At 42.1% G+C, this 27,673-nt stretch overlaps 1 protein-coding gene across 1 annotated transcript; it reads right to left on the bottom strand.

The window, feature by feature from the left end:
• Positions 1-7,733: 7,733 nt before the first annotated feature.
• IYD (iodotyrosine deiodinase) lies at positions 7,734-26,119 on the bottom strand. Its single transcript, XM_033094382.1, has 5 exons — positions 25,803-26,119; positions 18,778-18,969; positions 16,723-16,882; positions 12,265-12,421; positions 7,734-9,350 (listed from the first exon to the last, which is right to left on the bottom strand). Exons 1-5 carry the CDS (start codon positions 25,978-25,980, stop codon positions 9,168-9,170), a joined length of 870 nt encoding a protein of 289 aa, XP_032950273.1. The 5' UTR covers positions 25,981-26,119; the 3' UTR covers positions 7,734-9,167.
• Between the last annotated feature and the right edge of the window lie 1,554 nt (positions 26,120-27,673).

The raw sequence follows: 27,673 nt of genomic DNA, 5'->3' as shown, positions 1-27,673 counted from the left end.
AAGATTGTTGTGATCTCAGGGTTTCCACAGGGAGCCTCTGCTGGGTCAGCATTACCTCTGCCAGCACAGTGGCCTGTCCCCCCACCACTTTACCCCTCTGCCAGGATCCCTCTGCCACCACAGCCCCTGTTGCCCCAGCAGCTCTGTTCCTATATTCTTGGGTCATATCTTCACGTTCTAAAGCATCTTCAGAAACTATACCTCCTACCTCCACGAGGAGCGTGCATCTGGCCTACGTCTGCTCAGGCCCCCTCGTAGTCAGTGTGAACTCGTTCTAGACTTTCCTCTTGGGCCAGAATCTTTGGACCAGGGATTTTATTTACAATAACTGCTTCCTCTTAGTCAGGCTTTAAGGAGCCAGCACCCTGGACTCAAATCCCAACTTTATCACTACCGCGTTTCCCTGAAAATAAAACCTAGCCAGACCATCAGCTCTAATGTGTCTTTTAGAGCAAAAATTAACAAAAGACCCAGTCTTATTTTACTATTAGACTGGGTATCATGTAGTATAATATAATATAATAATACTATACTATAATGACAATATAATAATACAAAAATTAATAATACTTATATTAATTTTTGCTCCAAAAGACTCATTAGATCTGATGGTCCAGCTAGGTCTTATCTTCAGGGAAACAAGGTAAGATCGTTTATAACCCTGGACAAGCCACTACGACCCTCTAGGCACCCTTTTCTTCAGCCATTCAACAAATATTCATGTAGAAGCCAGTTCTCAGCACTAGGAATATAGAGATAAACATAACTGATAAGACATTCTAGAATTTATAGTTTGATCATGAGAGATACTCAATAAATGGATTTTAAAAATCAAACGGGGAAGGGGGACTTGAAGAGAACAATTTGATAAAATCTAGAAAAGTTGAAATATAAATGCCCTTTGATCCAATAATTCTCTTTTTTTTATAAATTTATTGGGGTAACAATTGTTAGTAAAATTACATAGATTTCAGGTGTACAATTCTGTATTACATCATCTATCAATAATTCTAATACTAGGTCTATACTTGTCACGCGGGGTGGCATGCGGGGTCTCTGGTCCCGCTCCCCACATAAGAATACAGGATATGGTGAGGCCAAAGAGGAACACCCATGGAGCCATAGGTAGGGGAGTCATACCACTATAGTCTCGCTGGCGGCTGGGTGGGAGACACAGGAAGCAGGAGGCACAGGATCCTCAACCTGCTGTCCACTTGTCTCTGCCAACCAACCTCGCTTGCTAGCAGCAATCCGCCTCTCTGCAATCCGCAATCCACAATCCACACTTGCTAGCTTAGCCACGGCAGTTATATTAGTGGCTAATGGCTAACCAGTAACAGCTGATGGCCAACTAGTCACAGCTGATGGCCATCTACTACCTGAGCCAGCACCTCTCCATGTAAGGCCGAGAAACTGCTCTCTGGGGCTCTGTCCCCATAATACTCTAGAGAAATTCTAAAACATTTGCACAAGGAGAAAAAGAAACAAACATACAAGAATTTAAATGTCAATTCACAAGAGAATTAATAATGTGTCATATGTTCCCACAGTGGTATAGAACAGGGAAAATGAATGAACCAGAACTACACATATCAACAGAGACTGTCTCACAAACATAACATTGGCTTAAAGAAACATGTTGCAGAAAAATACGTAAAGTGGGATGCCATCTATGTGAAGTTAAAATATGCAAAATAATTTTATATATTATTGACTGGCAACAGTATTTTTTTTAAATGCATGGGAATGAATAACACCAACTTCAGGTTAGTGCTTTCCTCCGTGGAGGGAGGGAAGAGGATAGAATGGGGTAGGGACACATAAGGCTTCAACTGTATTGATAATGTTTTGTTATGAATACAGTTATTTATTATTCTTTAGGTTGTGTGTATAGATTTTAAATGTTGCCTTATAAAAATTTTTAAATTTATGAAGGATAGGTAATATGATGTGATGAAGAGTGACTGGCGTGGAGGGTATTTGGATTGGGTGGTCGAAGAAAGCTTCTCAGTGAGGCAGCTGTTGAGCTGAAAACGTGAGTGACCTGAAGAAACCAGCCTCGACAATATCTGGAGGAGGAGCGTTTCCGGTAGAGAGAACTTTCCGTGCAAACCGTCAGGAACTGTGAAGGGTCTGAGGGTGTTTTCCTACTTACGAGCTAGCAAGGTAGCCTGCCAGTTTTGTGAGTGCTGGCAGAAGACACGAGACATCCGGGTCAGAGCAAAAGATTTTGTTATTCACGGCAGCGGGCCGCGCGAGCCTCGTGTTCTCATTGGTTCTCTGTGCTCCCAGGCAAACGATGCATAAGTACTACTTTGAGCATGAGAAGGTTGAGATGCCCAATAGATACCTAGGTGGAGGTGTGCAGAAAGCAGTTGGGTGTAAGCATTTGCACTTTAAAGGAGAAGTCCCAGCTGGAGGTATAGACCTGGGAGGCCCTGACGGATGACGGGTACTTAAAGACGGATGAGCTCACCAGAGAATGCTTTCCATGTTTGCCAGACTTGCCTGTCCTTACTTTCATAAGTACTCAGCAGAATCATCTGCACTACTTATGAAAAACACAGATTCCCAGATCTAAATTATAAAATTTTATGAAATATATACATTTTTGCATAAATTCTATTTTTTACCAATGTTGATTGAGGGCCTCGTATATTTCAAACGCTGTGCTTTGTTGTGAGGGGTGAAGCTATAGCAGCATTTTGTGGTCATGAAGAAGGCCAAAAGAACTACTGAGATTTTGGCAGATTTCATTGAACCAGTGGATTTGCATCCAAACTTGTCATTATGAGGGAAAATAAGCCCTTATTTATTTAGGCCACTATAATTGGAGCTTTTTGTTTGTTACTTTTTGCCAAAAGCATTCTAACCTGATAAAATGTTTTATTACTGTATTTATAAATCTAGTAAATTTAAATAAAATAAAACTAATCACTTTTGGGGAAAAGGGGCTTTGATTAATGTTTAATTAACTAATTTAATTAAGTTGAAGAAGCTACACTCCCTTAAACCATCAGTCTCATTTATAAGCATCATTTATTAAAATCTCTAAAACATTTTAAACTGCATGTATAGACTTCATCATAATTGATTTTCTGTTTTAGCACTTCAGAAAAGTGACCAGGCAGTTTTACTACCAATTAAGTCAAACTATTCTCATATATTTAAATATCTGTTCTAAATCTAGTAAATGAAATTTATAAATGTAGTGAATCTTTCCTAACACTATTAATGAGCTAAGTCAATTTTTCTTGTACCTTTCAACTTAAAATCGCAAGCCTAAAATCAATTTCACATTTAAATTGGAATGGTCATTTTTTTAAAGCACTTAAATTACTTAAATAAGAAACATACAAAGATTATTTCTAAGCTTAACATGAAAGTACCAATATTATGGGTTTGATTTATTGCATCATCACCATATTTAACTTTAAACATTCCCAGACTTGGAAAATCATGTACTCAACAAGGGAGCAGATTTTCTACCTCCAGGGAGTCAAAGTTACCGAGTCAGGGACTCATGAGGACAATATAGTGGATATCTCAGACAAGCTGAGGTTGTATAGGAGACAGTCAGAAGGGAAGTGAGCACTCTGACCCTTTCTGTGGTCACTATGACAATAGGGGACACCCTTCAGAGTGGCTTTGTTTTTCGAACCTTCATTCCAGTTATCTCTTAGCTATTATTCTTTAGTTTTAATTAATAGAATAGAAGGAAGTCAGTGACTCCAGCTCCACCAAGTTAGCTAACTTCCTTTCTTATTTCATTGGCTTAGTGTTTCCTTGGCCCTCGGCAGACATTGCTAGCATATTTCCTTGTTGCTCTTAGGGAATGTTAAGCCTGTTGAATTTAATCCTGAACAATTGGCTCGATACCATGACTCTAAAGTCCTGATGATAACACAAACCAGTCCCCTTCCTTCTGACTTTTTAGGAATTCCCAAAATGGGATTATAGCATCTCACACTTCATCAGAACTACTGTTTTGAACTTGGCAGGATCTCCGCTCCAGGTGCTAGCCTCCCTTGAACTTGGCCTGCTCCTGGACGTCCTGTGAGTTAGCTGAGGCCACCCAAGGTGGGCACTGATCTGGTCTCAACCTCAGCTACCTCAGCCCATTCTCTCCACTCCAGTGTGGGGAGTCTCCTTACCCTCCCCACACCCTGTTCTCTTTACTCACCTCTCTCTAAGGTAGGTAAGTGCCTCCTTTTTTGAAGGTCCAGCCTTGTTTTGTGTGGAGTAAGGGCACCATAGCAGTAGAGCTGGAGAAACATTTGTTTTAGACTTTTCATTTTTTGTAGATATGTGTGGATTGAAACATTACAATTGTTCCCATTTCACCAAATTATACAGGAGCACTCTGCTGATACCTGGCAAATAAGTTACATTTCTTATGCCTCTCAGGAGTAATATTAATTGATAACTATGTTTTCTTCAAGTTATAGATGTTCCTAAAGGATGTTGACAGTTTAAAAATATATCTCATATCAGTTTGAATACTCTTTGAAAACTCTAATATTTAGAAAACTCCACTGATGGATCATCTTCCTAAGGTAAATAATCACCCCCAGTTTGTACATAGGGCTTAAAATAGAGTATATTTGTTGGGTTTCAATATGTGCAATAACCCATTTTCCCCCAATTTCACTGACCAGAGAAACCCCTCTTTCTTTCATAGGGATGAGCAAATAAGAAGTGGAAATAGGGATTTTCCTTCAGTCCTCCTGAGGTAGAAGATTCTGTTTTGTAGGCAGAAGCAGAAACATTTAGAAAGAAGGGAATTTTAGTTCCATTTTACACACACACACACACACACACACACAAATATATATATTTTTTCATTGAGATTGTTGGCCCAGATTGAGGCTGTATTTAAAACCTATATCAGACAAGTATCAACCAATCTTTGTGTTAACCTTTTAGAAGAGAATCTTCATGCGATTCACCATCCTATTCTAATTTCAACAATTTCTTCAACCTTCCTTCCTCTCCCCTCATTTTTTGTTATATCCAATTTATTTCCTAAGTTCAAACTTATTTGTTCTTGGGAAAGAGACTTCTAATTCCTACCCACATCTGGGTCTCCTCTCCTTCCAAGCACAAAAGGATGACATTTTCTTACTTTCTAGTGAGACCATGTGACCAGACCTGACCAATGGGTTTCAAGAGTGAAGAAGTCACTCCTGTGCCAAGGTATGTAATTGGTGGGGTGACCTACTCTGATATTTTCTTCCCCTGAGTAAGGAGGCAGTGTGCTCTGGACGGTGCAGCCACAGGATAGCGGCGTCACCCCTTGGAAAACAATGGGTGCAGAGGGTTGTTGAGGCCTGCAATGGACTTGGCCTGGCCAAGAAGTAAACTTTTATCATGTTTGGTCACTGAAGTGCTGGAGTTATTGATAGCCACCTCCCTATGGTTCTCAAGTGGAGTACCCGAGCAGCAGCAGTGTCACCTGGGGACCTGTTAGAAATGCAGTCTTGGGCATGACCCAGTCATACTAGATCAGACACTGCGGCAGTGGGAGGGGCCACGGTCTGTGCCTGAGCAAGCCCTCAGGGAGGCTGTGATGCAGGCTGACGGCTGATGACCAAGGCTCGACTCATCGTGGCTAACCCAGCTCTCAAGTAACATCTACTTCCCTCTTAGCTAAGCGGGAATCTTCAAGTGAGTCCTGTCATCAAGACACAAATCATTTCCTAAGTTTCTTAATGAATTATTCTTCCTCACAGTGATGAAATTATTAAATTGCTTCTCCCATTTGAGGGTTTCAAAACTCCAAGAGGATCTAGAAGACGGCCAGACCACTCTTTGTACTTTGCACACGATCGTTACGTGACTGCATTTCATGAACACGTAACAGAAAGTTAAGCAGAGCTTGAGGCTTCTGAGGGAAGGAAGAAAATCATCTTTACTTTCCCAGGCACCTCTGCTGGCTGGGGACTGCGCTGATCTGCCCAGATCATAATATGGCAGCAGAAATTAGTGTGGGGTGTGCTTGGGGCAGCAGGAGTGGCAGCTGTTCCCGGCGTCCCTGGAATCCTCCCCTCTCCCTCCCAGGAACAGGCAGGCTGAACTGTTTCTACATTTCTTCCCTCAGCCCCTACCTTTCCTTTACTCCCCAGTAAGCTCCCTGCAAGCAAGTCGAACCTCGGGCCTTATTTCTCCTACGATTCCCATCCTCACACCTTGCATATATCTGCTTGGGGACACTTCAAGATAATCCAGTGAAATCAACTTGTACTCTGGTGCCTTTAGTAAATCTTTAAACCTAATGATGGACTTAGGGGGCATTTTTAGACAAATTGTTTCTATTGCGGAAGAAAATGCTTATTTACCGGTAGCATTCTATTCAGATGTAATTCTAAGTATGTTTTTTCTTCTTTCAGCTTTTTACTTTAAAAAATTCCAAATACACAGAAAAATTGAAATAAAAATACAATGAGGGGAGTGACATCAGCAAGGAGACCAAATAAGACCCAACCAGATATAGCTAAAGTCATGCCTAAATCCTTAAAACAGCTCAGCCTCAAGCTGGGATAGCAGATACATTTCTTTCATATTTTAAGATGATTTAGTGCACTAAGGACAAGACCTTAGGTGCCATTTTACTTTTTTGGCCAAATGTGCATAGCACCTAGTATTAAAATAGTAATAATAATAATACTGCTACTAATATCAGGAGACAACAAAAACAGCTAACACTAAGTGTTACCTACCATACGATAGTAATTATTTGTGACTCATCACATTCAGTCATCACAATAGCCCTGAGGTAAGTACTACGTTTATCCTCACATTACAGATGAAGAAAATGAGGCTTAGATTCTGTTTTCCACGGCCACTGAGCTGGTGAATACCAGAAAAGAAACTTGAATCCAGGTCCCTCTATGCTCTGCTGTATATTAATTCTACCCCCCAAAGAGAAAGCTAGCTGTAGCATGTCTCCAATCTGTGTCTTTGTACCTTTGGTTCAGCATCTATGAAAACTCAGGGCTGTGTTTCTGGAAGAGTTGTCAGGCCTTTGCAACCTTTTGCTCGAGGGCCTCTAACTCATGTGCACTCTGGACTTTTCTTTCCTCTCGAGAGGCTCTGTACTTGAATGACTGTACTCGGACCTCCACCACTAGCCAATTCTCTCTCCACTCCACACTCCAAGAGGCAAAGTTCTCTTGTACATCTCAGCTCTCCTCAGAAGGGTGGACTAAAACTAGCAAAGAGCTCCTTGGGCTCAAATAGTCTCTAAACATAAGAAAGAGAAGAAAGTTTACAAGTATAACTTCAATTTGTTGCACTGTGATGCCAAAGGGTGTTTATTATCCTGATATTTGGAACTGAGACTATCTTTTTCCTGTTAAAAACAATATGAAGTACAGTGGTTAGGTTCCCATTCCAGCCCACATAAGTCTAATAAAGTCCCATGTAGTGACAGCAATGCTCATTTACAATAAGGAGTACAGGACAAAGATCTTTCACAATAGTAATGAATTTGTACTTACAAAAAGAAGAGAAATAAAATGTAAGAAAATTTGTATTTAGTAAAATGTGAGTGGTTACCAGAGGGTAAGGGGGGTGGGGGGTGGGAGATGAGGGTAAGGGGGATCAAATATATGGTGATGGAAGGAGAACTGACTCTGGGTGGTGAACACACAATGTAATTTATAGATGATGTGATACAGAATTGTACACCTGAAATCTATGTAATTTTGCTAACAATTGTCACCCATAAATTAAAAAAAAAAGTATATACTCGGGGAAAAGCGTGTTTAGAGAAAAATAAGATATAGATGGAAGATTTTGAAGATTCTAAAAGAGACTTCTAGGTATTTCAAAGAACTCCGGAAGTTGAGGGCAGAGGTCTTTGTGATATTTAACATGTAGTGTCAAAAAAAAGTCTTCCTTTTCTCTGAAACAGATATGTCACCAGCTCTGACACATCAGTGACACAAGGGCTTTTCTTGCAATCGTGTGACTCATAAATGGAATGAAAGGAGGCAGGAGAGGTTTTCTTGAGGGAACTAAGTATTAAAGAAAAACAGATGAGAAAAGAGAAAGTGGAAGGGGACAAAGAGGTGAGTAGAGTTGCTTGAGCAGAATTGATGGACAATGGTTTGAGCTATGAGTGTGCCTGTGTGTAAAGTCCCCCAGGAAGGGAAGACAAAATGTGACAGGTGAAAGACTAGGTCTAGCATTCTCATTCTAGCACCTTGTGACCTGAAGAGCTCATCTGCCATCTGGAGAGACAGGATAAGTGTGTTTTGTTGGGGAGAGCAGAAAACAAAGGAGACACGGTTAATGCTGAGGATGGAAAAGAGTTCTCTTTAAGGAAAAGAAAACAAGCCGTGATATGCAGTGTCTGCCAATTTCGGTAGTGTAAACACCCCCACCACAGGTAATTTCAATCTGCAAATGGTTTAATAACTGGCTCACAAAATTCCTGAATATTTAAGAGTCAGCTGCCACGAGCTGGGGTGAGCCAGCTAAAACATACCACTGGAGAGTAACCATTTATATGTTCAGATGGTTGCCAATTCAACCCATCTACTTAAGCATGCACTGTTGTGCTCTGTGAGTATGACATTTTAATTATTTCCATGGTTACTTATTCAAAACTGGCAGAATATCCATGAAGTTCAGTAAAAGAGTATCTTTCAAAAGCACATCCTTTGCCTAAAAACCACCAGAAATTCACGGGCAGAAGGCCATCTGATTGGTCTAAGTTTAAATTCAAAAATCATCACAAAGCTGAATTCCTGGGACTACATTCAATTTTCTGATGACTCTTTTCTCTATATGAATCTTTTAAAAGCAAAAGAAAAAAATCACCAGCGATTTTTCTGGAACAATTTAAATAACTTAAAAACCGAAGCACATTCTTAGTAAAATTTTAATGTAGTTCTCCAGTGGATGAGAAATGGAAGAGAACGCACCTGTTGATCTCTTATTCTGTATGTTCACCTAGTTACAACTGTCTGCCAGAAGCAGGTATCTCAGACTCAAAGTGCCGGAGAATGTGGTAAGTTTCTTGACATACAGAGTGGCCACCCCTGTGAAATGGAGTGCAGGGGACAACTAACCGCCAGAAGAAGAGCAGCCCGTGGATCCAAGAGGAACAGGAGTGGGGAGCAGGGGTATGGTCTTCCAGCATCTTCCTGCTGCTTTGCTGCCTACACCGTCACCATGATCTGATCCAGAGGTTTCCGTTTTAGGTCAGGCACCATGGCCTCTTTGCTGGGGTACCCCACGGGGAGCAGCACCAGCAGCTTTTCATTTGTGGGGCGGTGCAGGAGCACCCTCAGACGGGGGCCACAGTTAAGAGGAGTGGTAGTGACCGTCACCAGTCCTGCATTCTAAAACAGGAGAGAGAAAGAACATGTTTAAAGTCAGCAGGCAAAGTCACGGCTCAGCTTCCAGCCTGGGGACATTCTCGTCCCTGTTAGGCCGGCTTGTTCCTTCATTTCCCTGAAGTTGGGCAGCAAAGAAGCTGCCAGCTCGGGCAAGCGGTGTCTTGAATCTTACCTGCTCTCTCCTCAACCTCCCTAGACACCACTATCTTTTAACCAAACAGGGAAGCCTCTCGAAAGAAAAATATGGTCTTATTTTTCATTAATGTGTAAGAAATAGGAATGGTTATTTCATGGAAAGAAATTTGGGGAATCCAACTACACCAAAGGAATGATTCAAAAAACAACAGGCAGTTCCTATGATTATATATCCAATCATGGAGGCAGAGTATCATCCCCAGCTGAAAATACTGACATCCAGTGATAGAGGACCAATGGCCGGGAGATACGTTGGAGTAGAGGAAATATTTCATTAACCTTTCTCAAAGTCCCTGCGGGCCCTCTCCACCCCCCCACCCCGCTTTTCCAATCAGATCGACACTGCCAAACCAGAGCAGAAATTTCTGGAACTGGCTTTGACAGTCCTGCACAACTCCAGTCATTACGCAATCTGCCCAGATAGGGGCTTCAGGAAGAGTTCTTTCCTCCCTCACAAATCATGACCTACACTCAGAATTGTGCCTATGGAAAGCTAGGGGTTAGCAAACTCAACACTACGGTGATAAAAAGGCTGCTGCTGATTCCAAAGCACGGAAGCCAGTATGTGAACTGAGCTCGCTCCAGGACTAACCCGCTTCTTTCGGGACCCTAAGATGAATGGAAGTGCCCTGCGGTCTGACGTGGCACCGTGATTCCATTATTTATTCACGTACAGAATCAGGAAAAAAAATAAGATACCAGACCCTTTAGGACAAGTTTGCAAGTAATCCATTCCTCTTCTGTGTAACAATTGACTGTATTTTGCAAGGTATTTTCAGCATGCCAACTTTGAATAGTGAAGAAGCACACCGTGTTTTGGAATCAACTGTCCCTTGAAAGTGTGATCACCATTCTTACAGTCTTGTTTGCTTAATTTGTTTTATGTGTTTTCAGACTCGTTCCACCCTAGGACCCCAGTCCCCTACAGAATGTACAGTTCCTGAGGTGACTATTTCTGGAGACTCCCAGGATCTGTCACTAGGTGGAGCTCAGACAACATTTGTTGAGGGAATCATGTGAAAGACATACCTCAGTCTGCTCTATTTCATGGTTAGCATTGCTCTAGCTACTATGTAGATGGAATTTTTAAAAGCACATGGACATCATTCTAATGCAATACAATGTAAATTCAACTTCTCAGGGAAGGCGTTCTATGATAGAATCCTCCTTATAGCTTTTTAATCATTCCATCAGCTCAGACGATTATGAACACAGCGAGGAAACCGGTCCCTGGAACTTCCAATCTCTGAAGCTTTTCATGTGTGTCTGTCAATACCCTTGAACTTCATGTCGTTACAGATGAAGGCAAACACAACAGCCACTTTTCTGACCCTGAAATGATGTTTCAAGTGAATTTCCAGGGTGAATTCCAGCTTGTTGAACCATCATACTCACCCAACAGGGTTTCCAGAGTAAATTTTGTTTGTTTGTTTGTTTGTTTGTTTGTTTATATTGCTTTTGTCTGTTCATTTTTTTCTTTCTTTAGATTCCACATATAAGTGAGATCATGTGGTATTTGTCTTTCTTAGTCTGACTTATTTCACTTCGCATAATACCTTCTAGATCCAATCCATGTTGTCGCAAATGGTAAGATTTCATTCTTTTTTATGGCTGAATATTATTTCATTATATATACGAGGTCAGACAATTAAGTTCATGAACTCATCCTAGAAAAAGTGCTACTTACCTCATTGCTGAATATCACTATGGTCACCTTCAAAGTACTCCCCTTGGGAAGTTATGCACCAACACCAGCACCTAGCCCAACCTTTAATGCAATTTTGGAAGTCTTTCTGGAACGGCCATCAGAGCTGTCATTGTAGTACCTTTGATGTCCTGAATGTCATCAAAATGTCTTTCTTTCAATATTTCCTTTATCTTCAGGTAAAGAAAGAAGTCATTGGGGGCCAGATTAGGTGAATAGGGAGGGTGTTCCAAAACAGTTATTTGTTTACTGGCTAAAATCTCCCTCACAGACAGTGCTGTGTGAGCTGGTGCATTGTTGAGATGCAAGAGCCATGAATTATTGGGAAAAAGTTCGAGTCGACTAACTTTTTCACACAGCCTCTTCAGCACTTCCAAATAGTAAACTTGGTTAACTGTTTGTCCAGTTGATACAAATTCATAATGAATAATCCCTCTGATATCAAAAAAGGTTAGCAACGTCATTGCAACAAGTTCACAAACTTAATTGTCAGACCTTGTGTGTATTACATTTTCTTTAGTCAGTCCTCCATTGATGGGCATTTCTGTTGTTTCTGTATCTTGGCTACTGTGAATAGTTAAGCATCGGGATGCACATATCTTTTCAAATTAGTGTTTTGGCTTTCTTTGGGTAAATAACTGGAAGTAGAACTGCTGGGTCATAACGTAATTCTACTCTTAAATTTTTGTGGAACCTCCAAACCATTTTCCATAGTGGTTGCACCAACATGCAACAGTGCACAATGGTTCCCTCTTATTTGCTTCCTCACTAACATTGTTTGTTGATTTACTGATGATAGCCATTCTGACAGGAGTGAGACTGTATCTCATTGTGGTTTTGATTTACATTTCTCCAGAGTCAGTTTTCACATCAGTTACCTTCCTTAGGATTTCAACATTAGATAAACAATTTCCAAATGTCCCTGAACTAGAAACTCAACTGAAATTTGTAAATAAGGCCACCATTTGGCCCTCAAGAATCAATTCTGTCTCTTGGGCAGGTGGGAGGGTGACATACGTGCAGGGCAGCCAGGAGGATGCCACAGGAGATGGAAACGCTGATCTCATTGTAGTAGTGGACCTTCCTTTTGCCATTTGCAGCAAAACCATATATTTGTTTGAAAATGAGAATCAAAACAGGAGCTGTGTCCAAGTATTCTTTAATCCAATTGGTTCTGAAGGGGGAAAAAAAAGATATAGAGAATATTTGCTCTTAATGATTTTTGTTCTCTTTTCACTGTCTTAGCTTATTTACATTGAAAACAAAACACATTTACTTGTCTATCATATTTAAGTTGAATAAGAGCAGCATTTTTATCTGTGTCATGTCTATCTGAGGTCAATAAACAGGTATTAATAAGGACCTAGTATGGCAAGGCACCAGAAATTCTGAAAAATACCAAGATGGATCCTATAATCCAGAAGGCAACAAGCCTGACTAAGCAAAATAAAACCTGGTAAGTGCTATTAAAGAAATATAAGTCAAGTACATTAGGAACCCCCAAAACAAAATGTTAATTTTGAATGAGAAGATTAGAAGAAGGTTTCCAAAGTTCCCCTTGTGGTGGGCCATTGAAGACCAGGTGGAGAGGGTCTACTGGGGAGGGCATCCACTAGTGAGGAGATGAGTAAAGGCAGAGACAGGATGGAGAAGGCTTGGTGGGTCAGGGAATTTCCAGAAGCCTGGTCGGCTGGAAGATGGGGTGTGTGGTGGTGCACAGTGGGTTGCAGGTTACATGCAGATTTTGCAGGGTCCTGGACTCCATTTGGTAGGTAATGGAGAGTGACCACTAGCTTCTGAGCAGAAGCATCTCAAGATCAGATCTGTTTCAGGAAGAGGCCAATCAGTGTGGACAATGGACCAGCTCAAGGCGGGATCAGACAAGGGACAATGGCAACGGCCCAGGAGCACTTAGGGGAGGTGTAGAGGCTGGAACTGACAGATCTAGTCCAGGAGTGTGCAAGAGAGGAGAAAAAGATGATGGTGAGATTTAACCAAAATTATAGGTGGGCATTTGGTAACGCTGGTAGCCCAGTTACAAAGAAAAGAAAGGGAACTTTTGTGTGAGTGGGAGATAATTCATGTGAGTTATGAATGTTGAGTTTAAATTTTGGTTTTCCAGCGAAGAGCATACTTTTCCCTATTCTATTACTTTATCCCATCCATTTTGGCAAATCGTCATTCTGACACAGATATACAAAAGAAAAGATACTCATGTCATACTATATGTTGGAATTTTTTTTTTAGGATATGTCATTAAGTAGCAAGAGATCATTCATTTCATTTTTAGCCTTATTATGCTTCACTGTTTTAAAACACACTAAACTCACTTGTGTATTTTTCTATGGTTCTTCATACATTATTAAGTTTACAGGTCACATTTTCAGACCTACTTTACCACACTGCAATATGCTTAGTCATGCTCAGCTGTCATCAATTCTTTTCTACTTACAGAAAGGGAGCTTGTTAATGGTTTAGAACAGGGGTGTCCAAACTTTTTTCAACGGTTTTTACCAAGGGCCATAAGCGGTAAAATACACAAACAGCCGGGCCACTCACTCGAGGTGAAGTACGTATTGCCTCACCTGGTTTATTTAAGCAAACTAAATATATTTTTGGAATATGCTGCGGGCCAATTAACAATGGATTGCGGACCGCAGTTGGCCCGCGGGCCGCAGTTTGGACACCCCTGGTTTAGAAGATAAACTCTGGAGTCAACTAGCTATGCCATGTCGGGCAAGCTACTTCTCATGGCTCAGTTTCCTCATATGGAAATGTATGAATGATATTGTACACTCACCTGATACAGTTATTGCGAGGATGAAATCAATCCAAATAGATACAGTGCTTAGTACCTAGTACACAGCACCACGTATATGTTAGCTGGTATTATTTTTACTACTAACATTATTTTATAGTGAATAATTTAAAAAAATTTTTAATTCACATGACGATTAAGCAATTTACCTAGTTTGAAGGTAAGTTAGTAATTTTTAACAATTTTTGTACTTATTTATGTTGCCTAGGCACACATTGATATCTAATGTTTTGGCTTTGTTCAATTTTTATGAATTTATTATAACATCATATTAAAACTAATAAAAAGACAGCAACGAATGGGCCTGTTAAGAGAAAGGTAAGAAGCACCTTCTGCCTGGGGTGGAGGGCTCACTCCATGTAGCAGGAAAAGAAAAGGTTTGACATGTCGGTTGGATCCAGGTTATATATGAAGCCTTTAATAACAGCTATGGATTGCATAATTGACTCAAACAGGATGCCAGTACATATGTTCATTTGTAATTCAATTTACCAAACATTTCTTCAGTTATTTACTATGCATCAACACTAAGCTAGATGGTATAATATAAGGCTTCTTTCAGCGGGAGCTCCCTGGATCCGTAGGGTTTTTATGTATATGTGTGTGTGTGTACACATATTTTCTGCAGACAAAGTCGATGACTTTAATTGGATTCTCAAGAGTGTCTTGGTATACGACAAAAATGTCTGAAATGTGGTCTATAAAATGAGGAGGGTACACCAACAACTAAAATACTATGTGGTAAAGGCTCCTTTAGATGCAGAGAAGGTGCACATTAGGTGCTTTGAGCACGCACATGAGAGAGCAGCGAATTTTGCCTTCGTGGGGGAAAGCGCTGGGACTGACAGCATTTGTAAGTACTGTGCACTCCCAGAGCACAACATCTTTCTCAGTGGAGAAATTCAACTTAACTTTTATCCATCCCATTCTTTCCCCGCAAATATGCAATAAGATTTTTATATTCATTGTTAATATCCTGTACTTGCTCTGGAACACGGTAACAAGTTACAACTCCATAAGACATCAATTTTGATAGAAGGGAGGATGAAGAGTTTAAAGTGCATCAAATATATGGTGACAGAAGGAGACTAGACTTCAGGTGGTGAGCACACAATAGAGTATACTGATGTCGTATGATAAAGTTGTACACCTGAAATTTATATAATGTTATTAACCATTGTTGCCCTAATAAAGTTCATTAAAAAAAAAGTTTTTTAAGATAGGGTTTAAGTATCTTAGGCAAAACATTGTTCTCTGGGGCACATACCTGCCTTAGTATAGTACACTGAGGCACCAGAGTAAAACTAATTACACAGAATCCCACTCCACTATCTTCTTGGAGATGAGGAAGGCCACAAAGTTACTGACGCCTTATGGAGAATGTGCTTGTACTATATTTGTACTTTTATTTGACATGTACTAAAACTAAAGCCTGCTTAGTAAGATCATTTGGAAGATCTAATCACTTTAGCAATATGGAATTTACTTCACTCAAGATCCTGAGAGGTATTTCACAATCTTAAGTTCCAGGTGGAAGAACAGTGAAAAAAGTTCTCAAAGTTTGATTTACTGTTACTTGGGTTGGAGTCTATTTATTTACCAAAGACTCACATGGCACTTACTATGTGGCATCACAATTCTATATCCATATAAACTCATTTAATTTTCATAATGAAGTAAACACTACACTTATTCCCATTTTACAGATGAAGAGACTGACATACAGAGAGGTTAATGAGTGGTAGAGCTCAGATTTGAACCCAAGCTCTCTAGCTTTGGAGGTCCTACTCTTAGCCTCTATCTTCTATAATCCTGACACCAAGTTTTTAATATCATTTTGGGTGAAAGAAACAGAAGCTCAATGTGATGGTTAATTTTATGCAACTACTTGACTGGGCCACGGGGCACCCAGATGTTTGGTTAAACATTATTCTGGGTGTTTCTGTGACGATATTTCCAGGTGAGATTAACATGTGAATCGGTAGACTGAATAAAGCAGATTGCCCTCCCCAATGTGGGTGGGCCTCATCTAATTCAAAGGCCTGAGCAGAACAAAAAGGTGGAAGAAGGAAGAATTTATTCCCTCTGCCTGACTGTCTTTGAGCTGGGACATCATGAGCTGCCTTCAAACTCAAAGTAGAATTGTAACTTACACCATCAGCTGTCATGTTTCTCAGGCCTTCTGAGTTGAATTGAAACGACACCATCAACTCTCTTGAGTCTGCAGGTTGCTGACTGCAGATCCTGAGACTTCCCAGCCTCCTTAATCACATGAGTCAATTATTTATAATAAATCTCTCCCTCTCTCTTTGGTTCTCTCTGTCTCTCTGTCTCTTTCTCTCTCTCTTTCTCGCCATTGATTCGGTTTCTCTGGAGATCTTAGACTAATATGCTCAGAAAGAGTAAATAAATGCCGAAGGTCTTGCCACTGGAAAAGCAGAGCTAAGGTTTAAACCCAGACCTGATTCTACGCCGGCATTCCTCACCACTCTACAATACGTGGGCTCAAGGCAAGACAGTGGCGAGGCTTGACTTAACTGCCGCCCGGAGGTAGAATCAAACTTTCTAACATCTACAACCAAACCAGGGAGCTGAAGTCAGAGTTATTTCATTTTAAGAAGCTAAGCCAAGCATCCCTCAGTCCCTCCACGTTGTACCTCAATTTCTTCAGGTCTGTAACCCATCGGTGTCCCATCCTTTTCATGTAGTTTATTTCCTCTTCTTCTTCGATGATCTCCCGAATCTTGTGCTTCATGTCTGGGTCCTTCACCACCACAAATGTCCAGGGTTCTGTGTGGGCCCCGCTCGGGGCTGTTCCTGTTACCCATTAAATGGAAATCAGAAATGAAAACTGCAGGACAATGTGAGACTGTTAATTCAGAATAAATGTAATAACTCATATGTGTTCAACATGAAGTTACATCATCTGGCACACGAAGAGCTTGGCAGTAGAGGCTGGCGTGTCGCTGCTGGCGCCATTTCATTCAGCGTCACTTTAGGAGTCTCCACACCAACTACCTGAGGGCCAGGCCAGCAGTTCTAGGCTATGGGATTGTATCACTACTTCTCTCAGCATATGGGATAAAACGTCCTTAAGCAACCTCATCTCGACCACTGAGGGACTGCAGAGGAGAAATTCTGACAGCCCAACGTCTCGAAAATGTCATTTGTTTTGATATTCTAGAAAAAGGATAAAGTCATGAAGGTTATTGGAAATGGCAAAATTGTTTTAAAAACACTCCTCAAAAGACAACCAAACTATACATTGTTTAGTACCGATATCAAAGCTCCGAGTGTGACCCTGTGGGGTTGGTGGTCTCGCTGGGGACACACAAGAACTCGTGGCCCTGGGTGCTCAACACACACAACAGTGTGTCTTCCAACCAGCACAGGCTTCAGGAACACTCAGCCTACACCTCGATCCGTCCCAGTGTCCCAGACAAAGCTTCATGGTGCAGCTTGGTGTCCAGGCAGCTAGAATTCCCTTGAAGATTCCAACCAGGGCTTCGGCCCGCTTCTGATCTGGATGTCATCCCTCTCACCTAGAGATGGCCTGCTGTTCCTAGCAGCAGACCACAGTGACCCTCTGAGGGTATATTTCAGAAGCAACTATTCCTTTCTTCGTAGGGAGTAATTTAGTGGCATAAGTTCTACATGAGGAGCTCAGGTCTGCCTGTCTTGATGGGGTTTTGTTTGCCACCCATCACTCCCCATGGGCATGATTGAATTGCAAAATGCAAGTCAAAACCTAGACATAAAGCCCAAATTTCTGAGCAGAGTGATTCCAGTTCACTTTGTACCTGTGTTATTTGTCCACTAAATATTTGTGTTACTACCATAAGAAATAAATTGTTCCCTGATATTTTCAGTGATGCCAAATTTATCGGAATGTCTCTCTCTCTTTCTCTCTCTGTCACACACACACACACACACACACACACACAGATACAATATACACACAGAAGAAATTTAGTAACTACTAGTAGTTAAAGACTCAAGAATCTAGTGCATTTGTATTCTTAATTAAAATGAAATGTTTTATTCTTGCTCTTTTTAATTTGGGCAATGGATTTACAATGGTCATGTAATAATTTCTGCAAATGAACTTAAATATAACTTACATAAGACTACGACTCCAAGTAGAGGAGATTCTCAAATAGGGGGCTTTTTCTTATATATCTTTTTCTAGAATTCTCATTTTTTCCCTCTGTGTAGACATTAATTTACATTGAAAATGTGTTTTCCTTGTTTTGGTTTACTTTGCAAATCCACATGAGTAAATTTGGTAGTTTATTAGAACACAGTATTAGAGCACTGTGGTGTATAAGAAATTTGGTTCCAAAAAGAGAAATGAATAAACGTGAATAAGTGTGTGTGTGTATGTATGTGTGTGTGTGTTTTCAAGGTGGGGGGAAGAGAAAGATTTTTCTAATATATAATAGTGTGTTCAGAAACTTTTGTTTTTAATAAAAGTTTATAATGTTGAATAATTTCAGACATCTTAAACTCTTGTCACATCTGTACCCAAGAAGTTTGTAATAGTCAGAAGTTTGTAAAAAGCGGGAATCATTATGTTTCTGGAAGTCAGTCTACATCTGGGTATGACTTTATAGGTAAGCTTATCACTCTAGGCTTTATTTCAACATTGTTCCAATACAGCCACAGCAATAAAGCAGCTGATATTCTCAAAGGCCCAATATGCAATTACAGACCTGCTGCCTTGATGACATTATCAATGACTTCCATTGGGACTTCCTCATCACTTATGAACCTCACAGACCGTCTCTTATTGAGAAGTTCATAAAATTCCTGAGATCTCTTAACCATTTCCTTCTCAGGATACCGGGTGTGGGAGAATGGGATGTGTTCAACGTTTTCCTCTGACTCTTGGCATTCATCCTCGTCTGCAAAGAAGAACAAGAAAAATGCAAATTAAATGATCTCTCTTGGCCATATAAGGTGGCCACTGAGGAGAAGGAGATAAAGTTCTCAAAAATGTCTGTTATGAGCTCAAAAACACCAACAAAAGATGAGGTGAATAGATCTATAGAATCCTGACCCCTGATCTTGACAATCGTTCAAACTCCAGACTGGTTATAAATCAAGAAAAAAATTTTTTTGTTTTCACCTACACAAAGTTGAGAAATGCAAATTTCTGTTAATGGTGAACTAGCTTTTTTTTTCTTAAATTTTATTTGTGGGTTTTGGGGGACAGTGTATTTCTCCAGAGTCCATCGGCTCCAAGTCGTTGTCCTTCAGTCTAGTTGTGGAGGGCACAGATCAGCTCCAAGTCCAGTTGCCGTTTTCAACCTTTAGTTGCAGGGGGCACAGCCCAGCATCCCATGCGGGAATTGAACTGGCAACCTTGTTGTTGAGAGCTCGCGCTCTAACCAACCATCCGGCTGCCCCCTGAACTAGCTTATTTGAAACAATCTCTCATCAGGTAAAAACCATTAAGATCACTAAATAAAATAGTTTTGAAGTCCTTTCAAAATCACTGTATTGCTGACAACATAGTAAGAAATTCCCAGAACAAAACTAAAGGGAAAATATGAACCTGCAGAGGTAAATAAGCACAGAAGCTGCGTTTTTTCCTTGATTGTATTTGCTAATCTCTACACATTTGAATTTTCATTTTTATATTTTCAAGAATCAAGAGGAACAGAAAAGCCCAGAAAAGCCCATACATAGTAGGGAGTGTAATGAGCTGGGACCCCAAGACTACATCTTTAGGGAGAGCACGAATCATAACTAAATCAAGGCCTAACGGGTCATACTATTTTGGTGTAATGTAATATACTAATCTTTGCACAGATTATTGAAGCATCTTGGAGATAAAGATAATAAGACTTGCTAAGCTGTGTGGTTGAGGGTTGCTGAGGCTGACTTCCAGGCTGCTGGCTTTGGTGCCTGGGTAGACAGGGAACCATCCACTGAGATAAGAGGGTGAGAGATGAACAATTTGGGAGAGATGGGCAGAAGTAGGAATAGGAACCAACAGCGTGTCACACTCCAGGGGCCTGTGGGTCCTCAAGTGAAGATGTCAAGTATGAAAGTAAAGGTCCAGAAGGCAAGATGTCACCTTGGGAGCCCTCACAGAAAGATGAGAAAGACAATAGGAACAGAGGGAAGAGAGCAAGAAGATCCAAGACCTGGTCCTGAGCGTCTGGGACACTCCAGGTAGAATTCTGGTAGAGGATTAACCGCCCACACTGGCCCCCACACACTTTACTCCCAGGTATCTGAGGATGGGGAAAAGGCAGGCAGGAGGGAACACTCATGAAAGAGGGACTCACTTCAAAGGGACTGAGAACCCAACTACAATACTAGCAGGAACAGTGGTGTGCTTATTGCCCTTAGTAAGAAACTTCTTACATTGTCCTCGCCAGGGCAGTTTGGGCCCAGACTGTACACATTTCCTGAGAAAGCCCAGTTACTAAGTGAAAAGGAAGTAGGTGTGATGAGGGAGTGGCAACAAACACCTATCAGCTTTTTAGAATCAATGCCAAACCGAACCCAGATTTCATCAGGACCAACGCTGAACTTTATCAGTGTGTCAATAAAGACTTTCAACACCATTTGTTATGAAGTCTGGCCACCTATGTAGTCAGTGAGTGATAAATGAGCAAATGCATGAAATGCTTCCTTAACTGCAGTGTAAGTTATCAACTCTTAAGATCCATTCAGCCAGCATTTGTAAAAACTGAAGGCAGACTAGGAGCGTGACTTGGCAATTTCTCAGCTTCGAACATCCAGGGTAAGTGCTGCTCCTCTGGCAGAATGAAGTGGCTGCTGCCTGAGCCTTATTCGACTGCCCATTATCTCTGAGCAGGGCATAAAAATGGTCTCATCACTGCTGGGTTGGACTGTTAAACACAAATTTCCTGCAGGGCACTCCAACAGGGGGAGAGGAGGGCCTGCTGTTCCTGGAGCCTCTCCCAGGCCAGAAGGTTTACGTCCTGCCTGGGGCAGGCTGAGCCAGGCTTGGAGAGAAAGCCCCAAGGGATCCTCAGGGCAGTGAACCAATACAAACTCAAAAGGTACCACTTCTGCCCATTCTCGTGACCTCCTGACTGCCCCCAGGAATGCGGCCTCACCAAGAGAAAAGAGAACAGCTTCTATAAACTCTGCAGTTGTCCTGGCTCCATCCTAGATCAGCCAAGTCACTCTGGGGGATTTATTCAAGCTGTAAAGCCCATATATTCCAAAACAAACACATGCTATTGTGGTTTGCTTTTTAATCTGTGTCCTGTGCTGCCACACTTGGGGTTGACTATTGACACCAAAAGCAACTGGTCTTTTATCATTGCTTTAATGTCAAGGAACCCTAAATTGCTCCATAATTAGGTTTAACAGCCAAGTAATTCGAGGTCACCCCTCTCCTTTAATGTTTAACCCAGAGCTATTTTGGGCTGCATCTCCACACAGATTTATTTTGTGTTTTGCAGTTTCACTTTAAAATCTTTGCAAAAGGGCTAAATATTTTCTAGCTATGAAACTACAAGGCCCGTTGATGTCATATCATTCTTGTTCCCTCCTGCGATTTTTTTGGAGCCTTGCAGAGCAATACTTACTAAGGCTGAGGGAGACACGGCTCTCGCAGTAGACAGATTCTGACGGTGGGGATGGGAGAAACCTCAGGGCTCAACACCTGTCCAGAGAACAGCCGCCTTCCCTACTGCCCCAGCCATCACTCTGCTTCCTGCACGGCTTCTCAGCCATTCACCTCCCTCGCTGCAGTCTAGATTGACTATTTCACGGCAAGTGCAGTGGTGGGGCTGGGGAGACTGGGATATTCAGACGGAAAGATGCTTGAAGAGAGGAACACTATTCTGGGTGGCGTTGACGTCATTTGTTTCTGAGCCCCTTCATATCTTACGGTAACCTTGGTGTCCCCATGTTGACCTTCACTCTTCCCTCCTTGGACCCACCCAGACTCCGTCTCAAGGACAATCTCTCCACCCAAGTCCTGCCCCTCTCCTAATCTTCTCTCATCTGAAATTACCTATGCTTCGTCCTAAAACCTTAAGCTCTTTGTAAACCAACCTTTTAAGATTAGCCATGCAAAATTGTTAATGGGTGGGTGGTCCAAGGCTGATGAAATGCAGAGATGAAGCTGAATTTATTTCTCCTACAGTGAAGGAAAGATATGCTGGTCAAGCTCTGTCTGTGTGAACACAGTAGAATGCCGACCTTATATAGTATTTTGGTCAATAATGTGCTGGTAAATCAGCTCTCCGAGAAGGGAAAAAAGAGCCCTGGTTTATAGGGCTTGACAATTTCCATGGTATAAATCCTCCCATCATGGCCTGACTTCAAGCTACTGACAGTGGAATAAGTAGCCCACAAATCTCCTGAATATTTAACAGTTGGCTCTTGCTAGCTCATAGGTCCGCTGTAGCACACCTCTTGGTTGGAAAGCATGGAGTTCAGGGATTGGTGGACTTCCAGGGCTGTAAGAAGATTGGCATCATCTCTAGGAAGAGTGTTACTTAGTTAAGACTGTTGATTGGTTGGCAAATCAGAGAGGCTGGTGCTGGACTGACTCCATCCCTGATTGTCTAGCTTTCAGAAGCAAGAGGCTACCACTGAATGGCTGTCTTGCTAAGCTTTTACTGAGATGAGCTGTCCCTGATCCATCGAGTATCTTTGAAACCTTTTCTGACAGTTGCTTGTTACCATGGGTACATAAAAATCGGTCCATTCCCAAGTTTGTGGGAACATTTTTATTCTTAGTTGTTACCCACACTAGATATAAATTTTAACACAGGCTTTTCTTAGCAGTGACTGGACAACCTGGGACAATCATAGTTTTTGGATGGCAGGTGAAACTAAGTGAAGAAAAATCCCCATCAGCATTAAAATGGACGCATTTTATGATATGTGTTCTCTATATCTTTTCCCCTAATTTCCATTTCCATTTCCATGAACTTCTATGAATCTGTGGCTGAATAGAGAATTCGGGGGTAGGATTTTCAGTTCATTTTATAGGTGTATTCTGAGGTTTTCACTTTCAGATAAAAATCTGTAACTTCTCCTTAGGCTTCCATTACAGAAAAACAGGAAACGGAAAATAGGAACAGAACACCATGCGTGACGGGTCCCTGAAGGAAGTCTGTGTTTGATGTCTAATAAGCATGATCTCTCCAGCCCCCCACCCACCTGCCCACACACATACTGATTCTCTGACCTAGGAACATGGAGCAAAAATTCTTTGTGAATCAGAGCTGGAGGAGGTCTGATTGGTGCCCAGATGTTCCTCAGCTCACCCTAGAATGGCCTATGATACTTATTTTACTGTTTTGTCTCTTACTGTTAATTTTCAAAATGGGCTGGATCTGATATCTATTTGCCATCATCCAAATCCTCTCCAAGTCTCTCCAGTAATGGAATCCTTTCTCTTTTCCAATTATACCCCCTTCAGTGTCTGCAGCACCAGCAGTGGGACCTCCCTTAGACCGTGTCCACCCATCCAGTGGTTAGGCGCTGGGACTTGGGTCGCAAAGGAGTTTAAACGTTGGTTCTCCCCTAGTGACCTCAGTAGGTATTGCTTATGTAAACAAAAATTCCAGCAAGAGACTGTGAACTCTACATTCAGGGCACATTTGTCTATGTCTGCCAAGGGGGCCACTAGGTGTCCAATTCATTCCCCTGTCTGAGGATAGAGAATGAAGAGGGAGAGGATTTTGAAAAATGAATAATCGGGCATAGAACCAGAACAGGGCCATATAGCTTTGCTTTGTGTCCCCAACCTTCAGGCCCATCCCCAGGTCTCTGGTCCCCCACCAGCCTTATCCATCTCCCTTGTATCCCCCAAACTCTTGGACCTTCAAATCCAGTGGCCTCTCCTCAATGCACATTACCTTTCAGTTCCCAGGGAATTTTTAACCCTGCTGGCCATCTCCTGCCTCCTGGGTTCTAGGTCATTCTCCTATTGGAAAGGCAGCCTAGCAAACTGGCTATATGCCTGGACTCTGGAGCCAGACTGGCTGGGTCCTGGCTCTACCACGACCTGCTTGCGTAGGTGACTTAGCCTATCTGAGTCTCAGTTTCCTTACCTGGAATATATGGAGAATAGTAGCCACCTCACTGTATTGTTCTGAAGGCTAAGAGATTTACTGCATGTAAAATGTGACACTGGATATAGTAAGTGCCATACAAGGGCTCATTGATATTGTTATTACCCTGGTATTCCTTTTCCCATACCTTCCTTTCTGTTGTCCATTTCTCCCACCACAGTTCCTCTTACAGTGGGTGCACCCCTCACCCCAGTTCTATCCTCAGCCTTCTCTCTATCACACCCCCTTAGTGAATTCATTAGTTTTCCAAGTCCCAAGTCTTACCCCTCTGCTGGTGATTCTCCAATCTAGGGCCTTGATCCCTCACCTAGACTCTTCTGTCCTTTTCCTCTTCAATGTGTCACTATCTCGTCAAATCTGAAATGTCCTAGACTACACTCCTCTTCCCCTTTAAACTGGACCCTCTTTCCTTACGCATTTATGATACTGTCCTTCTGACTCTTCCAGCCTCCAAATCTTACCCTCTCCTTCCAATAGCCGAAGAATTACCAGACCTTCTTGTTCTTCCTTTAACTTCACCCCGACTTACGCCTTCCTCTGCATTCCCACTCCTCCACCATCCAGACCGTCCTTACCAGAACAAATCATTACCCAGCTTCATAATGGACTTCCCTTTCGTCAAGGGAAGCGCTTCTCACCTGGGCATAATTGGCATTCGGGGGGATTTCCTTCCCCGGACAAGAGTAAGAGGCAGCCCTGGGAGGGGGCTGCCTGGGTTTGACCCTGTGCGGGGCATTCAGCATTCCAACATGCCCCAACCTCGATCCTGAGAACACTCACGTGCGCACACACATGTGCATGCACACGTGAACACCAGTAGCCCAGCTGATAATCACTGAGCCTCTTCCAAATTGAATCCATTCCCCAAACCCACCTCAGACAAACGTCAGTCTCAGCTTACGCAAGGCTCCTCACCTCTTCTTTCTCAGGTCAGCCATGACCTGGCCTACCCTGCCTACCCCATCTCATTTCAGTCCTTCCCCTGAGCAGCGCAGTCTTCCCATCTTCTCGGCACCTTTCCCAGCAGTTCAGCCCCTATACTTATGCTCTTTCTGCTCCTCTTAGCTGAGCTGTCTCCTAACCCCTGCTATTCACGTCCTGTTAATTCACCAAGCCTGGTTTGACCTTTATCCTAGCTGCCACACCACTCCCTCAAGCCTTCTTCAAACACCTTATTATCAGCTCATCTCTTACTCTCTAATTGTTGCCTGTTTATTGCCTTCTCGACTGAATCGGATACTCAGTTTTGAGGACAGTGGCCACAGGGCATGGCACAATGAAAGGTAGCAAGTCCCTTGATCGATGCCACTTTTTAAATTTCAAAGCTTTTGATCAAAACCTGACCATGGCTACCCGAGCCTGTGATGACAAAACGTTCAGAAAGGTTTTAACAGCCAGAACATGATGGAGCCAATGTCAGCCCTCGATGGCTTTTTAATGAGAATCCAGGAATGAAGGGGAGTTGGTGCCAGCAGGTAACAAGCTGACCACCGGAGAGAAATGGTCTGTCCCTGTCACGCACTGATTTGTTTGCACGATAGAGGTTGATGAGGAAATTCACCTGCATAAGTTTCTTCCCCTTTAAAGCCCTGCCATCAACTTGCACGCATCATAAAAATACAAAAGGTGGACGCTAAGCAGCGTTGCCGTGTCTTTACCTTCTTCCACTTGGTGGAGTTCTGTGCTGTCCTTTAAGTCCTCATCCACCCAGGGTCGAGCCTCAGCCCTGGCTCTAGGCTCCCCGTTCCTTCTCTCGATGCTTCTGTCAGCATTTTTAAAGATCCACACAATCAAAATGCAGACAACTGCTACCAAGACTGGAGTCAGGAAAAACATGGTTATGAGATGGATGCCGAGCGGTGCACACACGTCCCACACACTGGAATTTAAACAAACAGGACAGGAAGGGGCAATGCCAGGAGACGGAATGGAGGGAGAGAGAGGTGTGTTGGGGAAGGAACAAAGTAAACGCTCTCACTCTGTGAGGACTTTGCCAAGGAACAAAGATCACAGCTGTGTGTGCCTTCAGGATGGCTTATGGGTTTGGTAATGCACAAGTACATACACTTTTGTATCGATTATGTCCCCAGTCAATACATTCTTAGACAATAATTGCCAGGATCTGAGTAACGCTTTAATGCACTAGATCTTGCCAGCAGCGCTAGAAGGTGTTTACTCTTCCTCCCCGTATATTTTCTCTGAGAGCAACAACGTGCCTGAAGCAAGCAATCACCTGGCGAACTTGTTTTTAAGGAGAAGATTTCCAGAATCAGAAACGCGGGAGTGGGGCTTTGTTGAAAGTCTGTATTTCAACAAGCCCTCCAGGTGATTTTTGTGCTCGCTACAGTTTGCAAGGCTCTCTCCTCACATCCCCTCCTCTTTCCCAAATTCAGATTCTGCAAGTCCACGCCCTCCATACCATCCAGAAAAGCAAAGTATTGTATACATCAGGTGCTTATTGAAACTTCTCCCAACATGGTGTCTTCATAAAGCACAATATCTCGCCCATCATAAACCCCCAATAAATAGAAATTCAAAATTTCAAGAATAGAAGTGATGTTTTAAAAACTGTATTAAGGAAGATTCACCCGGCCACAAAATCAGGTGCCGACACAGGCTGCAGCCAGGAAGGCCGATCAAAGAACCACTGTAGCAGTCAGATGAGAGTTAACAGAGCGCTCACGGGGGGAGAAAATTGTGAGTCTGGGAAGAAGAAACGTTTGCATAAAATTTGGAGGTGGTGGAAGTGAGAAGGTCCAGATGTGGGGGTTGTAGAGTAGGAATCAAAAATTGCCTCCCTCCTTCTCCAAGCAAATCATGCATTTCAGTCTGGATGTTGTCTTGCTCCTTACTTTCCCTGGGGAGGGAGTTTGGGATTTCACAGCCTTCCCTTATTATTTAACCCAGTGAGCACTTAAGTGGGGCCAGAGATGAGGTCCTCTGGGGGGAAAGTGGGGGGAGAGACTCTTGGCTTGAAAGGAAATACGTGTCTCACAAAGCTGGGGATTGTTCCAGAATGTGATTCATCAAGTGAGCCTCTCTCTGCCCCATCAAAACATGACTTCTGAGATGGGAGGTTTCCCAAGTGTTTCTTTTCCTCACCAAGCAGTATCCAAACAGCACTGCCAGGTCCTGGATTGGGTCCCACAAAAGAAAAATGACTGAATCCTCCAACCACTGTGTTATATTATCTTTTGAAATAATATTTTTATGTGAAAGAGCTTAGCCACAAAGTGACATTCATTCTAGACAAGAAGAATAAAACTCTGTGGTGATATTAGTCATAAATGTTTTTTAATAGAAAAATGGCATGTTCCAGAGCAATATTATGCAGCATTTACTGATATTGTATTGGCTTCCTCCAGAGACTCATTATTGCTTTTCTGCAAATTAATTTAAAAAATTATTATCAGAACTAGTGATTGTTTCTCAATCTTATTTCTCCTCTAAGAATAAATTATGGGACATAATTTTGACAATACAAGGGGCTCTTGATACAGGCATTGGTTGCTTGGCATTTAAGGGGGTG

The sequence above is a fragment of the Rhinolophus ferrumequinum genome, chromosome 3 (genome assembly GCF_004115265.2).
Source record: "Rhinolophus ferrumequinum isolate MPI-CBG mRhiFer1 chromosome 3, mRhiFer1_v1.p, whole genome shotgun sequence".
Classification (NCBI taxonomy): Eukaryota; Metazoa; Chordata; class Mammalia; order Chiroptera; family Rhinolophidae; genus Rhinolophus; species Rhinolophus ferrumequinum.
Note: the sequence above shows the minus strand (reverse complement) of the source record. Positions and strands in the feature narration are given on the sequence as shown.

Excerpts from the sequence above, each read along its gene's own strand:
- IYD (XM_033094382.1), bottom strand. The coding sequence starts at position 25,980 with ATGTTTTTCCTGACTCCAGTCTTGGTAGCAGTTGTCTGCATTTTGATT. Across the intron at positions 16,883-18,777 it reads TAATGTCATCAAGGCAGCAG|GAACAGCCCCGAGCGGGGCC; the intron begins GTCTGTAATTGC and ends AATGGGTAACAG. Across the intron at positions 12,422-16,722 it reads ACAGACCTGAAGAAATTGAG|AACCAATTGGATTAAAGAAT; the intron begins GTACAACGTGGA and ends TTCCCCCTTCAG.